The sequence below is a fragment of the Mustela lutreola genome, chromosome 2 (assembly GCF_030435805.1).
Source record: "Mustela lutreola isolate mMusLut2 chromosome 2, mMusLut2.pri, whole genome shotgun sequence".
Classification (NCBI taxonomy): Eukaryota; Metazoa; Chordata; class Mammalia; order Carnivora; family Mustelidae; genus Mustela; species Mustela lutreola.
In genome coordinates this window covers 21,186,702-21,203,972 of record NC_081291.1, presented here as the reverse complement: position 1 = coordinate 21,203,972, position 17,271 = coordinate 21,186,702, and the positions used below count along the sequence as shown (strand labels likewise).

Genomic DNA, 17,271 nt, shown 5'->3' with positions numbered 1-17,271 from the left:
GTTCCTTTGCGGATGAAAAGCATGCTCTGGGATGAGTCCTTTGCTATCTCTAAGGACTGGCTGGCCCTAGGAAGGGCAGTCTCTCCCAAACCCAAAAGGGATTTTTTTTTAAGGATGAAAAAATGGCTTATTATGTAGAATATGTAGAATAGCATATATATGTGTGTGTGTGTGTATACATATATATATGTTATTTGTCCCATATATATGTGTGTGTGTGTGTGTGTGTGTGTGTGTGTGTGTGTGTGTTTATTTATTTATGGAAGAGAGAGGGAGAAGAAGAGAGAACTACTGACCTAGGTTCCGGGAACAGCACTGAACCCAGAGTCTTGCTCTCCTGGAGCTCACCCTCTACTGGGGGCAATAAAAAACAGAAAATGATGTAAGATAATCTTGGGTAGCAACGAGGACTTTGAAAGCAGGAAAGCAGGGTCAGGGACTAGAACGTACAGTACAGGGTGGGGAAGTCATTTCAATAAGATGGTCGAAGGAGGTCTCCCTGAGGAGGGAGCATGGGGCAGAGACACACGTGAGTGGAGGGGATGCCCCACCTGGAAAGGCTATCTAAGGAGAGGAAGCAGCAAGTGCAAAGTGCTGAGATGAAAATGTGGAGGTGCGGGGGCGATCTGAAAGGCAGGGGGCCAGGAAGACATGGCCAGGCCGGGACCATGCAGGCTTATGGAGACCCCAGGAGGGTTTTTGGACTTGTTCTAAATGTAATGGGAAGACAGTGAAGAATGAAGAACCCTCCATGGGGCACAGTCACAGGGGGCGCCATGTGCATGGACCACACTGTGAAGGAGTCTCCCTTGAGTTGGCTGAGTGGGTGGCCCTGCGACCCCAAGTCTCCTCCCCCAGTGTCAGACGGGGAGGCTCCCGGGTTTCAGGCCCCACCCTCCAGCACCAGATGCTCAGACTCCTGGGCCCCTCCTTGAGCAGACTGTGCCAGGCCTAGTCTCTGCAGCCATTTTCCCTGACCCTCTGCTGACACATGGCCCTCCGGGGGCCGGCCTGAAAGAGACCCGTTGACGCAGAGGTGGAGCAGACCTGATCAGTTCTTTATTGGGAAGGGGATGCAGTCTGTAATCCGACAAATCTGTGAGCCCAAAAAAATCTCAAGTTCAAGACCCAGATGGGATGCCGTGAGGTCGTAGGTACCCTGGAAAAAGCCACGGGAATGGCAGTTATGCCAGCGCCAGTAGACCTGGATGATGCGGGCAGCGTGGAGCAAACGGCAGTAGCGCTGGCGGACGCGCCACATGCGGACCAAGGATTGCAGCTGGACCACTGCCCATTCTCGTCGAGAGAAGGACTCGAGGGCTGCTCTCTTTCTCCTCTCCAGCAGCTTTGTCAGCATCAGCTTCCACCAGTGCTGAATGATACATGCTCTGAGGGCCGCGTGCAGCAAGGTCCTGCGCACCAGGGTGCCCCGCCACCACGCCTGGATCTTTATGGCTTTCTGCTCTCGGTCAGGATGCTTCTTTTTTGGGGGGGAGAGAGGTGGCAAAGATAAACAAAGGATCCTCAGGGAACATTCCCCACCCACCTCAGCTCCAGGGCAGGCCAAGCAGGGCTTGCTCAGAAGTTCAGGAGCACTGGGCAGGGAGCCAGTAGACCAGATAGGTGTCTGGTCTCTGCGCCTCTCTCTCAATGGACCTCAGATTGTCCCCCGAGGCTCAGGCTCCTGGACTGTAGAATGGAACATTCTGGCACTAGCTATCCTGGCTGGCCTGTCTGGAAGAAGCACGCCATGCATCACGTTCCACCTGGGCCTGGGCCTGGCCACCTACCTGGGCTGCGTATTCCTTCCCCTCCACCCCACCCAGGTGGCTGGAGAAGTGGCAGTCTTTGTTTGCATTCATGCCTGACTCCATCCAGCTCAACCCACAACCTGCTGTGTCTCTCCATCAAGTCGCAGTAGTACAAGTTTCCCTGCTCCATGCAGTGTGGAGTCCTTCTCATTTATCTCTCACTTTCACTTCGTGGGGTTCTCACATCTTAAACGTCAGTTAGCACGCATACGTGCACACGTGTACACGCACACTCCCACACAGTTCTATACTCGGCTTTCCCTGCACGTGGCAATGCCTTCTCCAAACACAGCCTCACTGCCCCACTCCCCAGCTTGGCAGGGTCTGAGTCCCACTTGTCAGGGGTTCCCGTCCTTACGACCAAGTCTCTGTGCCTCCGTCACCCACCTTTCTCCGACCAAGAAGGAACTTGGAGGAGAGGATAACCAAGGATAAAGCAGAATGTCCCAAGCCAATCAGGATGAATGGTTGCCCTACTCATTCCAGCTCTGGGTAGGGCAACCGTTCATTTCAATTGGCCTGGACATTCTGGCTTATGCTTATTGTTCTCGAGGAATCATCAAAGCCCAACCTTGTACTCACACATGGAACCTGGTCCCGGTGACAGATTCCAGGATCATGCCATGCTATGGGGCACAGAGAAGACAACCCAACACTCCTTGCAAATAAGAGTCACCCTCAACTTTGAGGGCCTCCACTGACCTACCTTTGCTGGTGGGGGTGGGGGAGGTGGAGGTGAAGGTGGAGGGGGTGGGGGTGGGGGTGGAGTCTCTTTCTTTTTCTTCTTTTTCTCTTTTTTTTCTTCCTCTTTCTCTTCCACTTTTTCTTCCACTTTCTCTTCCTCTTCCTCTTTCCTCAAAGTGGTTTCCTCAATATCTTCTATCACGATTTCACAAACATTGCCATCCTTCTGTAATCAGAGTTCAGAGAACGCTATCATTAGAACTGTGTACAACTTCATGCTAAGTCCACCACATACTCAACCTCCTGCCTGGCCCAGAGCCCCTCGATGTAGAACTCGCATCCTGAGTTTTTTTTTTTTTTTTTAAGATTTTATTTATTTGACAGACAGAGATCACAAGCAGGCAGAGAGGCAGCAGAGAGAGAGGAGGAAGCAGGCTCCCTGCTGAGCAGAGAGCCCGATGTGGGGCTCGATCCCAGGACCCCAGGACCACGACCCGAGCCGAAAGCAGAGGCTTTAACCCACTGAGCCACCCAGGTGCCCCTCACATCCTGAGTTAACTGTGGAAATCCACCTTCCCCTGACTGCAACTTTGGGTGGCTCTCTCTTACACAAAACCGAATGCCCATGACTTGGATATGGATGGTTCAAAGTCCCTCAGGTCTATAATCCCCTAAATTCCCCATGATAGGAGCATGATGGTTCCATTGCTCCCAGGTCTGTACTCTCCCCGCCGCAGCCTGGCAGGAAGAGGGGAGGAAGAGACAGAGATGTGATGTCATAAGGGCACCTGTGACTCGGGCTCCAGGATGGTTCCAGACAGTTGAGTTCTTTTTTGGTGAAAATATGGAAGTCCTTGCCCACTCTTTCTTACCATTAAGTGCCCAAAAGTTGGCAAAAAAGGCAGCACGCAGAAAATACCGCCCATGGACACAAAAGTTTATAGACACAGTCATTTCAGGCTGGTGGAGAAAACCACAAATTTGAGACAATTTAAATATTAAGAGAGAATTCAACTAGATGCGTTTCATTTCAATCAGACAATGGAACCAAATAATGATTAGAAAGAATGAGTTGGCAACAAAATCTTAAATAAGCAGTTCCCTAAAGATTTATGAATGGCTAGGAAGCACATGAAAAGTTCCCCAACATCATCAGTCATGAGGAAAAGGAAAATCAAGACCACAATAAGATCCCCCCCAACGAACACGTTAGAGAAAGGCTAACACAAAAAATACCGACAACACCAAATATTGGCAAAGACATACAACAGCTGAATCCTCATGACACTCCTGGCAGGAAGGTAAGGGACAGTTTCTACTGAAGTTCAGCATCTATCCACCCTAGAGCTCAGTGGGTCTGTGCCTAGATATTTACACACAAGGGGCGCCTGGGTGGCTCAGTGGGTTAAGGCCTCTGCCTTCGGCTCAGGACGTGGTCCCAGGGTCCTGGGATCGAGCCCCGTGTTGGGCAGAGAGCCTCAGTAGGGAGCCTGCTTTCTCCTCTCTCTCTGCCTGCCTGTCTGTCTACTTGTGATCTCTGTCTGTCAAATAAATAAAAAGAAATTTTAAAAAAGAATGAAAACACATGTCTGCAAAAGAGTTGTGCATGCCTGTTCACAGCAAATTTATTCAAAGAGGTCAATGCTGGAAACAATTCAAATGTGCATCAACCGGTGACTAGGCAAAGAAATTGTGGTATATTCATTTAAGGAAATAATAAAAAGTAATAAAAATGGACAAACATCTGACACCCACAATAACACAGGTGAACCTCGAAAACATGCTAAATGAAAGAAGCCAGACATCCAAGAGCATTTACACGATGATTCCACTTATAAAAAGTTAGAAAACAGGCAAAATGAAACTATTGGTAAGATAATTCCAAATGGACTTTACACCTGGGGTAAAGTTTTGCCAGCAAACAGCATAAAAAAAAAAAAAAAAGAGAGAAATTTGCTACATCTTGTTTTGGGTGGTGGCTACCTGGGAAAACAGAATCATGAAAACTCATCAAACACCATAAAGAAGCACTTGATAAAGTCATAGTGAGGGGGTATGCAGAGAGGGGGAGGCCATTTAAGGTTGGAGGGTGTTAGTGTAAAGGTAGTGAAGTGAGGGAAGGGAAGACAATGGTTGGCTAGAAGAGGCAGGAAGAGGTTGGCACACACGGAAGAGGGCAGGCAGGGAAGAATCTGTTCGGAGACGTAGGTGTTGGACCATCCCAAATGCAAGGCTTGCGTCTCCGGATCTCTTTCTTAGCTTAGATCTCAGCCCAGAAGTGTTTTTTGTTTGTTTCTTTTTACTATATTGTTACTTTTCAATTCATTCAAGCAGAAATTTATTTTTTTTAAAGATTTTATTTACTTATTTATTTGAGAGCGAGACAGAGAGCATGAGTCAGGGGGGTGCAGAGAGAGAGGGAGAAGCAGGCTCCCCGATGAGCAGGGAGCCCAATTCGGGGCTTGATCTCAGGACCCTGGGATCATGACCTGAGCCGAAGGCAGATGCTTAACCAACTGAACCACCCAGGAGCCCCATTCAAGCAAAAATTAAAAAAAAATATTTTGATCAGTTTTCCAGTTCTTCTCAGCAAAAGGATTAATTCTAATGATTCGGCACACCATCATCTGAAGTGGAAATGTCTCCAGATTATATGCGCTTCTTTCAAATTGAATCACAGTTAACACACGGGTTACGTTCATTTCGGGTGTACAACACAGCGACTGGACACGTTTAACTCCTGCTCTATGTTCATCCACCGCCTTATTCTCAACTTCTCATCACGTTTTGTTAACAAAATACAGGTGTCTTCCCCCTCCCCCAGCATTCTTATATTTATTCAAATTAAAAATCAGAATTTGATTCTTATACCGCTAGGGTAAACAGAGCACATATAATCATAGTGTAGAGCAAACCCACTCCCGTCCCCCTCCCACGCCGCCCTGGGAACCTTCTAGAATAACAATCACCCTGAAAGAACTCTGAAGACCAAGAGCCTCTAATGAAGGAAACTGTTAAAGCTACCCTTCTTCCAGGATGCGGGGCCGGGCTTCAGGTCACTCTCGTCCAGCTCAGCCCGCCAGCCATCTCCGAACTGTCCTGACTGGAACAGCTTCTCGTGCTTTCATACCCTCCTCCCTCTGGACAGTTCTGGGGATCTTGGTTTCTGTGTGTGTGTACGCTGGAAAAGTGACAGCACCACGAGGCACGTGGTGCCATCAGCGCAGGAGCGCGCCTTCCCCAGGAAAGTGACAAACCCGCGTGGGTTGGGGAGGAGGGGTACCAGCTTGCCAAAAATACCCTTTGGGTAACACCATGTCTCTCTCTCTCTCTCTTTTTTTTAAAAACAGTATTAAATTCAATATGCTGGCTAACTGAACATAATAAAAAAAACAGTATTAAATTCAGATGCACACAGAACTACAAAAATATTAATCCATTATGTTTTAGTATGAGCACATCTTGGATCCTTACCTCCTTACCCTGCCCTTTTGCCAAGGGTATTACCATTTTGGAAACATCTAAACAACAGACCTGTCAATCAAAATAACTCTGCAGAACCTTTCCGAAATGACCCAGAGAAGAATATGAAATGGTGTTCCCGGGTTCCAGGGTACAGAGTCTCTGCATCCTCCTGGAATTCTAGAAATCTCCAGCATAGCCATATGCTAAGGGGATCAATGCAGAATGTTCAGCAGGTTTCCCCCTGTATCTCAGACAGCTTTCGGCATTTGTGTAAAAGAACTGCTTTTGCGTCCCAGAAAAGACCCAATGCAGAGTCAGATCTTGAGGGGGAAAGTTCAGGGCAGCAGACAAAAGCACCGAGCCATCAGTGAGTCCCAGGGAGCAGCATCTGGAAAGAGAAGAACCAGAGCAGGTATGCTGCCGCCTGCTGATGACCCTTCTTCGTATGCCCAGGGTCAGTGCGATCCTGGCCCCTGTGAAAGAATCGCACTGTGATGATTCATCTGGGCCCTCACCGCCTCAGCTGGGGGTCCACCCATCTGCTCCTTGGTCAGCTCAAAGCACCCGCAGGCCACCTGCTGCTGCCTGGCCTCCTCACTCCCTGGCAGCTCCCAGAGAGATATATGCCCGTGGCCTGATCGTCCTGGAGGACTCTCTCCACATCTTTGTATGCTTTTGTGCACTTGAACTTAACAATGAGTTCCCACCTGGTGGTGAACCTCTGCCTCCTGCTGGGGGAGGTGGTATGTTGGTCAAATTGAGGTTTTGCAGAGTTGGAGGGGGGCATTTCAGTCTTCTGCTTCAAAAGATGCTCCCTCCAGAAGCAAGACAAGCTGGTCTGGGAGGAGCTTTTCAAACTCTTCAGTCTCCCTTTGTTTCTGTTCTCAGGGTCTCTAGCCACTCGTATTCAGTTCTCCCCCATGTGAGACTGGTGCTCCCTCTGCAGTAGCTCAGCCCCAGAAGGGGAGGGTGGGAACGGGCGGGCTGGCTCGCGGGAGCGCAGGAGGAGTGCTCCCCGGCCCCCCAACACTTAAGGCACAGCGTGGGAGGTGGGCGGGAGGAGTGACAAAATGTAGGTGTCTATATTTTTGCTAGATGAATGTGACAGATTCACATTTATCATGATTTCTAATATGACTGATGTTACGGTGCTACTGTTTCAAGGCTTCCATGCCTGGTTTTCCCAGGAAGCAGGCAGCAGAAGAGAGGAACGCTTCGTGTCGTGGACCCTGGGGAGGGAGGCGGCAGGCAGCTGCTCCTCAGCTCCTGGCCTGGTCTTCCCAGCTGGCTTCTCTGTTCTCCTACCCTGAGTGGAGGGGATGCCTGGACAGGAGATGCAGAAAAGTAAAGCCCAAGACCCATACTCCTTGGGGACAGGTGTTAGACCAGGTTCCCTGTCCCTACTGGCATCCCAGTGAGCCTGAACCCTAGGGTCTAGTTTAGAGAGGAGATTTTCCAGCTCTGTCATCAAGAGCAGGGGCAGCAGGTGGCCTTGACCCAGAACCCCCTTTCTATGTCACGGATTTCCATTAAGTGGCCATCAGGTTGAGTAGGCTGTGGCACCCTATGTCATGGCCTCCTCTATTTCAAGCTCCATCTGGCTTTGCAGACCATACCGACTTAACAGGAATCAAGAAAGGACCTGGTAACACTGTCTGGGGGCCAGCCAGTGGCTCTTGAAAAAAAGAAAAATTGGACTCCAAAAGATAACCATGTCAAATCCCTAGAACCTGGGAAGGTTATCTCCTGCTATGAAAGATGGGATTAAGTGAGGGGTCAGGAGCTTATCCCGGATTATCTAGGGAAGACCTCCACCATCACACACATGCCTCATCAGAGAGAGGCTGAGAGGGTTTTGAGAGAGATACAGAAGGAAAGGCGACGTAAAGATGGAAGCAGAGATCATAGCAGAAGCTGGAAGTGGCAGGGAAGGAATTTTCTAGAACTTCGTGGTGGTGGTGTTTGGTGGGGGGATCTGGCTCTCCTGATGCCTCGATTTCAGGCTCCAGCCTACAGAATTGCAAGAGAACACATTTCTATTGTTTTAAGCTCCCACGTTTGTGGTAATTTGTTCCAGCAGCCACATAAACTAATACACCCCCTACATTTTAAGTAGGGCAATGAAGTCTCTTTTTCGCTTAAGCCAAGTCAGTTTTCTATCATTCGCAACTGAAAGAGTCCTAATTCAGACAGGACTTTAAGAGAGAGAGGCAAAGGAATAGAGTGTTACCTGATCTTAACAGAGGAGGGGAAGCTGAAGGCTGGGGAAAGGGCTGGGGGAAGGAACTCTACCGGTGCGGCTGGATAAGCCAAATTCCAATACCTAATAAAGCAACACTGGGACGTGTCTGTTTTATGCAAAGACATAAAAATCTTGGCCACATACTAAGAAAGAGTCAAGACAATACGGGGTTGGGGACAGGGGCTAGAAAAACCAGAACTTGCCTGAGGAAGAAGAAAAAAGGAGGGAAGGGGTCCCTTCTCAAATCCGTGATATTGCTAAATGTGCAGACACCCTTTATTGGTACAAGCAAGGGCAGACCAAGCCATGGGAGATGCCCAGCCATGAGGGGGAATGTCTACACCTTCTACTGGTAGCAGGTGCAGCCATAGGGAGATGTCTACATATTGGGAGAATGTCTAGCTATGGTGGGGATGTCTCTAGCCTTAATGAAGATGTTCAGTCATGGTTGGGATGTGTAAGGACCTATTTAGCCAGAGCGCTTCCATCCGGTTAAACAATAACATTGCTGTTTAAAACTTAAACTGTCCCTGTCCCCTCTTCTCCCTGGCGACTTACTTAAAAACAAGTCCCGGAAACCAGTCCTAGATAACAAAGCCCAAATACAAGGGTGGGTCAGGACAGGTGGAGACATTCGATCAGGAGGGGGATGCATACTGTCTCCCTAGTTACCAAGCAGTATGGGCCCCGCCCTTTGGCCACCTTTAGGGCAACAATTCCAACCAAGGTGATAAGCTGGTTCAAATATCTACTAGGGTAAATTGTAATTCAATTGGTCACTTATGTGTGACCCAACATGACTGTGCAGCTTTCTCTGTGTGTTACAATTTCATTGGCCACCTGTGCGTGGCCAGGCCCAACCACATGGCCTTTGCCCTTAGAAGCTAGTCTGTGAAGCAGAACCAAACCGAACGTTCAGTTTGATTCTTGATGCTTGGCACAAAATAAAGCTTTGCTTGACCTTTGCTTTGTATCAGTCTTGCTCCTTTAATCATGGACCCATTATTGGGGGACCTTACAGGATGTCCAGTCATGGTTGGGCTGTCCAGTCATGGTTGGGGTGTCCAGTCATGGAAAGAGGTCCTGCCATGGGTCCACGCTCAGTTGATTAGGAATGTTCAACCAATAAAGATATCTCTCAGAAGCTCAGCTGAACTAGAAAGAGTTCAGAGCTGGCGGTTATTACAGTAGATGTCCTGACCGTGACCTTGAGGCCCTCAGGGGAAGAGAAGGACAGGAGAGTACTTGAGCCTGAGATGGGTACCCTGGTTGGTCTCTGAGGCTTCATTGTTTTTTTGACCTGTGTGGGACCTGTTTCCAATCCTTTGAGGTATATACCCAGAAGTAGGATTGCTGGATGTTATTTTTAATTTATTTAATTTGTTTGTTCTAGTTTTAATTTTTTGAGGGTCCACCATACTGTTCACTAGCGTGACTGCACCATTCTACATTCCTAGCAACAACGCATGAAGGCTCTGATTTCTCCACATTCTCACCCACATTTGTTATTTGCTGTTTTTTTTTTCCTTAATTAGTATCCACTCTCATGAGTGTGAGATGTGTCTCACTGTCGTTTTGATTTGTACTTCCCCCATGACCAGTCATGTTGAGTCCATCTTTACATGGACTGTCTTCTCCAGGTCCTTCGCTCATTTTTAAATTGGGTTGTTTCTTATTGTTGCTGAATTTTAGGAATTCTCCATATATTCTAGATATTAATCTCTTACTAGATACATGATTTCAAATATTTTCTCACATTCTGGGGGGTGCCTTTTTACCTGATGATAGTATCTTTTGATGCTCAAAACCGTAATCGAATTGGTCTATATTTTTCTTGTTTCCTGTGCCTTTGGTGCCATTTCTTGGATATGGCCAAGCCCATGGTACAGCTTTTGCCCTATGTTTTCTCCTGAGAGTTTAAGAGAGTTTTAGGTCTTACATTTAGGTGTTTGATCCACTTTGAATTAATTTTTTATATGGTGCTCAGTAAGGGTTCCAATTCCTTCTTTTCTGCATCTAGAAAAGCAGTTTTCCTGGCCCCATTTTTTTTTTTTTTGAAAGCACTGTCCTTTCCCTATTGTGTGGTCTTGGCGTCCTTGTCAAAAACCAGTTGGCCATACATATGAGGACCGTATATGTGGGCTATCTGTTCTAGTCTGTTGGTCTGTCTTTATGCCAGTACCACAATGCTTTGATTACTTTAAAGAAAAACTTTGGTAGTAATTTTTGAAATCAGGAATCAAGCATGTGTGAGTCCTTCAGCTTTGTTCATTCTCAAGACTGTCGTGGCTGTTCAGAGTTCTTTGAGATCCCATATGAATTTTATGTTTATATTTATTTATTTATTTATTATTTTTATTTTATTTATTTTTTATTTATTTTTCAAACAACAAGTCTCACATATTTGTTACTGAACCAACCCACCAGTGCATAAACATAGCAACAGAGAAATATCATTTCCCCAATAAAGCACATCTGATGTTCAGGCAGTAGTGATGCTTATTCGTGACCTTCATTCAGCATGAATATATGTGTGCCCTCTCAAGTGTGATCCCTTACGCACCTAACTTCATTCTTCTCCAGTACCTCCTCAGTTGTCGCTGAGGAGCCTGATATAGGCTGTTGTGGACTGGTTTATATTCCACAGCTCTATCTGGGGGTGCAGAGTTGGGCAGAGAGCTCTGCTCCTTATCAGAACCCAGAACCCAAATGTCTCGTAATAGCCTTCCAGGGAAGACAGCAGCTCCCCACAAGCCCCCCATCCTCTCCTGTTCCAGAAGGATCCCAAGGCATCTGGCCAAGACTAGATTCGCTGGGGTTCAAGACTTTGCCTTTGTAACCTATGTGGGTAGGCGCAAGCCTGCCATGGCGAAATCATCCCTCTACGGCTCCATCCCTGGAAATTCCTGGGTCCACTAAGATGTCTCAGGGGCCCGGGCCACCCCACTGGATACCCTCATTGGTGGTGCAGATTGGGGCCGGAGCCCTATTCATCTTAAGGCAGCATTGGCTGAGCGACCATACTGTGACCCCAGGCGGGTGATCAGGCCCTCTGAGGGCACTGGACCATAGCCAGGCTCCCCACCTAGAGCCGAGCCAGCTGAAAATGTCATTCATCCAGGGGCAGCAGAGGCCCGAACTCTTCTAGCCAGCAGAGTCCGGAGCAATGGCAATGTCTATCACCAATCTCACTAGGAAGTTTAGCACGATGAGCAGTCTGTGAAAAGGTATTTAAAAAGTCCAACAAAACCAGGATGAAGTTGCAGGGAATCATACCAGGGTCCAGAAAGTCCATTATCTCAAAGGGAAGCCATTCCTTTCTGGATTCAGCAGATGCTGACGGGTTCTGAGCGTTTTCATTTCCAAGTTCTCATTGGTCAGTGAGGGTGGTGGAGGCCACCTGGGTGATGTTGACCAGATGCCCAGCGGACGAGAGCTGAAAGAGAGAGTAATGGTCCCTCCAGCCATGGAGGGACCATTACTTCGGGGACTAAGATGTTCTCTTTTTTAAAGGGGGAGGGGCAAAGGTAGAGGGAGAATCTTAAGCAGACCCCACAGGCAGTGAAGAGCCAGTGTGGGGCTCGATCTCACTACCGTGAGACCAAGATCTGAGCTAAAATCAAGAGTTGGATGTTTAACTGACTGAGCCACCCAGGCGCCCCTAGGGTGCTCTCTTCTTAATTCAGCTTGGTTCAGCAAGAACCTGGTTCTGCGGTCTTCCTTAAGTGCATTGTGCCATCCCAGCATGCCTCCCATCTCCTGACATCTGGGCCACATCATCACCTTAAGAGTGGTCACCTCATGGTCATGATCAGAATTTTTGCAAGGAAAGCATCTGACAAGGCAGCCTGGAAGCCATCTTTGGAAGTAGAGATGTCTGTGGGAAAAGCCCAGCCCCACTTCCGCCCTTGACTCACAGGGTCCTTCCTCATTGCTGGAAAATTCTCAACCATCTTCCCTAGGCATTTCACATCTCTGTGGCACGTCTCCTGAATTTATCTTTCTGACTTTGTCCTCCTCCCCCTCCCCATCTCTTGCTCCGCTTCTGCCACACCAGCCTCATTGATGTCTCTCAAGCATGCCAGGCACATTCCTGCTTCAGCGTCTTGACATCTCTCCATCCCCGAGGTATCTACAAAGCTCCTCCTCCCCGCCTCATTAACCCGGAAGTGACTTCCCCCACTCTCTGACCATCATATAAAAGAGAGACCTCCTTTCCACCCAGCATGTTCTGTCTTCCCCTGCTTGACTTTTCCCCATAATGAACACTACTGTCCAAATACTCTCTCCATAACTGTCCCAGAAGTACAAGAGTCTTGCCTGCTTTTTTTCACTGTTGGAGCCCTGGCCTCAACAACACTCTGTGGCAGAGAGTGGATGCTCAGTAACTAAGTGTTGAGTGAATACATTGGTCTAAACCAGTTAAATAAATCCCACCGCAGAGCAGCTGGGTAGTTCAGTGGGTTAAGCCTCTGCTTTCGGCTCAGGTCATGATCTCAGGGTCCTGGGATAGAGCCCTGTATGGGGCTCTCTGCTCAGTGGGGAACCTGCTACCCCCTCTCTCTCTGCCTGCCTCTCTGCCTACTTGTGATCTCTGTCTGTCAAATAAACAAATAAAATCTTTAATCAACAATCAATCAATCCACCCCACCAAACACAGGCCACTCAGCCATGGGTCACGGACAAGTGCCTTCCCTGGGCCTCAGGACCTAGTCAAGGATTCCCAGCAACACTAAGCAAAGAACTTTTGTTCAAAGATTCACTCATTTATCCATGTAACAATTATTGAGCCCCTACTATGTGCCACGTAATATTATAGGTATTTGTTAAAGCAAAGAGTCAGGCAGAGAGGAAGTCCCCACTTGCCTAGAGGTCTCATTCCAGGGAGGGAAAAAAAACAACAAATAAATGTGCTTTCAATGAATTGGGACAGATGGCTATTTGTGACTGGTGTGCCCTAGGGGGTTTAGGGATCATACTGCCTAGTTTTGACAACGCTAACTCTCACCAACCAGGGCAAGGCCGTTAGAAAGTTTTCTGCAAAAAAACCCTCACAGAAATGTTACTAACTCACAAGCCCAAGCCACCAAATGAAACTCTGGTGCTGAAATTTTTCTGGCCTCTGGAGGGAGCTCCTCCATTAGCCAAAATAAGATGCCTTGGAAAATGTTTTTGGAAAACGGATGTTTTGAAACATTTCCTTTTATGTGATTTTGTTGCCAAAAAGTTCACTCGCAAAAACTCTTAGAGCTGAACACTTAAGACTTTGAAAATACAATTTCCTCATCTATGTATCACTGACAATCTCCCATCTCCATCCCCCTCAAATTGTCTTAGTTGTCAGTGTTCTGGACAGAAGAAGTAACTAACTGTTAGAAGTATGAAAGGCAGGAGAATACGATCATTATTGTAAGTGGTTTCGACATCAGTAGCCAAAACTAAGGGCATGGGGTGAACTAAGTAATAATAACAAACAAAATTCATGAGACTCATGTAGAACTTTAGATTTTTTCAAATGGAGTAATCATTTATTTCATACATCCATAGAATATTTACAAAGGAGTGGCACACACTTGGCCCACTAGAAAAGCTTCATTTACAAGTATAATCAGTGATCATGTCTAGTTATCTCAGAAACAAATCAGTTAAAATTTGTTTGAAGTCTCATCTCATTGAAAATTAAGGAAAACCTTCGATGGAAGGCAAAACCAAAATAGAATTGCAAACTACCAAAAGAGCAAAAAGAAAAAGAAGACTACTTCTTTTTTTATGCTGAAAAGAGATTACTTCCTAACAAAGCCTGAGTTGGAGGGACTGCCATAGTCTTGAATCCCTCCAATTATCAAGGAAGAAAGACCAAAAATACGGAAACCCAGCACTCATCCCTCAAAAGAAAACAGAAACAAAAAACAGAATTCAAAAGAAATGAGAGGACAAAGAAGATAATAATATGGTTTTTTTTTAAATTAACATATAACATATTATTTGTTTCAGGGGTGCATGTCTGTGATTCATCAGTCTTACACAATTCACAGCACTCACCATAGCACATACCCTCCCCAGTGTCCATCACCCAGCCACCCCATCACTTCTACCACCCTCTCCTCCAGCTACCCTCAGTTTGTTTCCTGAGATTAAGAGTCTCTTATGGTTTGTCTCCCTCTCTGGTTTTGTCTTATTTCATTTTTCCCTCCCTTCCCCTATGATCCTCTCTCTTGTTTCTCAAATTCCTCATATCAGTAAGGTCATATGATAATTATATTTCTTTGATTGACTTATTTTGCTTAGCATAATAGCCTCTAGTTCTAACCATGTCATTGCCAATGGCAAGATTTTGGTTTTTTGATGGCTGCATAGTATTCCAGTGTGTGTGTGTGTGTGTGTGTGTGTGTGTGTGTGTGTGTGTAGATATAGATATATGTCACATCTTAAAAAAGATAAAAATAAAAAGTTCAAATTACTGAAACAGGAACCCTCCCCTTAAAAAAAAAAAAAACACAGGAAAGATAAATGAGCTTAAAAGCTGTTATTTGAAAAAGACTAATAAAATAGATGAATTTTATGAGCCAGATTTTTGGGGCGCCTGGGTGGCTCAGTGGGTTAAGCCGCTGCCTTCGGCTCAGGTCATGATCTCAGGGTCCTGGGATCGAGTCCCACATCGGGCTCTCTGCTCAGCAGGGAGCCTGCTTCCTTCTCTCTCTCTCTCTCTCTGCCTGCCTCTCAGTGTACTTGTAATTTCTCTCTGTCAAATAAATAAATAAAATCTTTAAAAAAAAAAAAAAACACAGGAAAGATAAATGAGCTTAAAAGCTGTTATTTGAAAAAGACTAATAAAATAGATGAATTTTATGAGCCAGATTTTTTTTAAGAGAGAGGGTATAAATATAAAAGATAGGAAATGAGAGCTGAGGACATGACTACAGGTGTAGGGAAAATTAAAATTATTTGGAGAGAATATTCTGTGCAATTTTATGGCTAACCAACTTTTAAACTATTGAGGAAATGGATGATTTCCTAGCAAAATATAAATTACCAAAATCAACCCAGGAAAAGTTGGAAACTTGAACAGCTCAATTACCACAGAAGATTATATTTATTATGTATTAAATATTGCCTGGGAACCAGATGGTTTCATGGCTGAGTCTTATTTAACATTTACAAAGGCGACAATTTCAGATCTATTTAAATGACTCCACATAACAGAAAAAAAGAGGGAAAAGTCTCCAATTCATTTCATGAAGCCAACTTAGCATTAACACCAAATCTGATAAAGATAGGCCCCATAAAGAAAGCTAGATAGACCAGGGTTGGCAAACTTTCCCTGTAAAGAGCCAAATCGTCTATATTTAAGGTTTGCAGTCCATACGGTGTCTGTGGCAACTACTCAGCTCTGTGTTGGAGCTCAAAGGCAGTCACAGACATTATGTAAATAGATGAGTGCAGTAGTGTTCCAATAAACCTTTATTATGGACACTAAAATTTGAATTTGATATAGTTTTCAAGTGTCACAAAATATTCTTCTTCTTCCGGTTGTTTTTTTTTCCCCCCTCAACCATTTAAAAAACGTGAAAACCATTATTGGGTTGTGGGTTGTTCCAAAATGGGCACTGGGCCAGACTTAGTCTGGTCATGGGGCATGGGGTGGGGGAAGCAGTAGTTTGCTCACCCAGGGCCAATGTAATAGCCCAATCTCACTCATCATTATAGATGTAAAAATGTAAAATAAAACATTACTGGGGCACCTGGGTGGCTCAGTCAGTTAAGCGTCTGCCTTCGGCTCAGGTCATGATCCCAGAGTCCTGGGATAAAGCCCCACATCCGGCTCCCTGCTTGGTGGAGAGCCTGCTTCTCCCTCTCCCTCTGCTGCTTCCCCTGCTTGTGCTTGCTCTCTCTCTCTCTCTCTCTCTGTCAAATGAATAAATAAAATCTTTAAAAAATTACCAATAGAATCCAGCAATATGTCAAAAGAATACTACAATAAGATGAAACAAAGTTTATTCTAGGAATGTCTCAATCATCAGGAAGAATTAGCATATGTCCTTAGTGAACAATTTAAAGGAAGAAGGAACAGCCTTTTGATTAAATCAGCATATGCTAAAAGGATGCTTATTAAGTTCCGCAGCTGATCTTAATAACACTCTGGGTAAAACTGGAATAGGAAGAAACTAGTTAAAATTGATGAAAACTTATTTTGTTTTGTTTGAGGCAAAGAGCATTCCAAATGGTGGGGGGAAAGAAAACCATGACCAATAAAATCAGGAATCTAACAGGGATGCCTTCTATCATTCCTATTATACATGGTGTTTTGGTATTAGCAAACGCATAGATTGGGAAGATCAGTATAAAGTTTGAAAGGGGAATAAAAATTATTTCTTTCTGGTGCCAATACGATCATATACCTAGAAATTCCAAGAAAATCCAATGAGAAAAAGCAATAGATGAGAAGTAATAGAAAATTTGGGGGTGCCTGGGTGGCTCCGTGGGTTGAGCCTCTGCCTTTGGCTTGGGTCATGATCGAGTCCCGATTGGGCTTTCTGCTCAGCGGAGAGCCTGCTTCCTCCTCTCTCTCTGCCTGCTTCTCTACCTACTTGTGATTTCTCTCTGTGTGTGTCAAATAAATAAATAAAATCTTAAAAAAAAAAAAAGAAAATTTTGTATGTAAAATAAATATATAGAAAACTGATATAAAATAAATACATAGAAATCAGTGATGTTTCTTCATTTTAAGAGTAATCAAATGGAAATTGGGTTGGATAAAACTTTCCATCCACAGAAATAACAACAAACTATTAAATATTTAAGAATAAATTAAAGTGTAAATAATGTAAAATTATTTTTACATTACACAAAAAAGTGTAAAATAAAGTTTTTGTCATTAAAGTGACAAAAACAACATAAGATAGGGTGGGGCGTTATAGGACCAAAGTTTTTATATACTATTGAAACTAAACTGTATTAATTTGACTAGGTTGCTGTAATTTAAGATGCTCATTGTAATCCTCAGAGTGACGCTAATAAAAAATTTAAAAATATATAGTAAAGGAAATAAGAAAGAAATCAAAATGGTAA

At 45.3% G+C, this 17,271-nt stretch overlaps 1 protein-coding gene across 2 annotated transcripts; it reads right to left on the bottom strand.

Annotated features, from left to right (window-relative positions):
* Positions 1-1,043: 1,043 nt before the first annotated feature.
* Positions 1,044-3,249, bottom strand: LOC131825774 (IQ domain-containing protein F5-like). 2 transcript variants are annotated; one of them, XM_059165177.1, is made up of 3 exons: positions 3,105-3,249; positions 2,518-2,721; positions 1,044-1,480 (listed from the first exon to the last, which is right to left on the bottom strand). In XM_059165177.1, exons 1-3 carry the CDS (start codon positions 3,120-3,122, stop codon positions 1,052-1,054), a joined length of 651 nt encoding a protein of 216 aa, XP_059021160.1. In that variant the 5' UTR covers positions 3,123-3,249; the 3' UTR covers positions 1,044-1,051. The 2 variants fall into 2 exon arrangements, with proteins under 2 accessions (XP_059021160.1, XP_059021162.1); XM_059165179.1 differs by having other exon boundaries at positions 1,044-1,477.
* Between the last annotated feature and the right edge of the window lie 14,022 nt (positions 3,250-17,271).

Bases quoted from the DNA above. Each gene is read 5' to 3' on its own strand.
- LOC131825774 (XM_059165177.1), bottom strand. The intron at 1,481-2,517 runs GTAGGTCAGTGG...CCCCCAAAAAAG, and splicing joins CCCCACCCCCACCAGCAAAG to AAGCATCCTGACCGAGAGCA.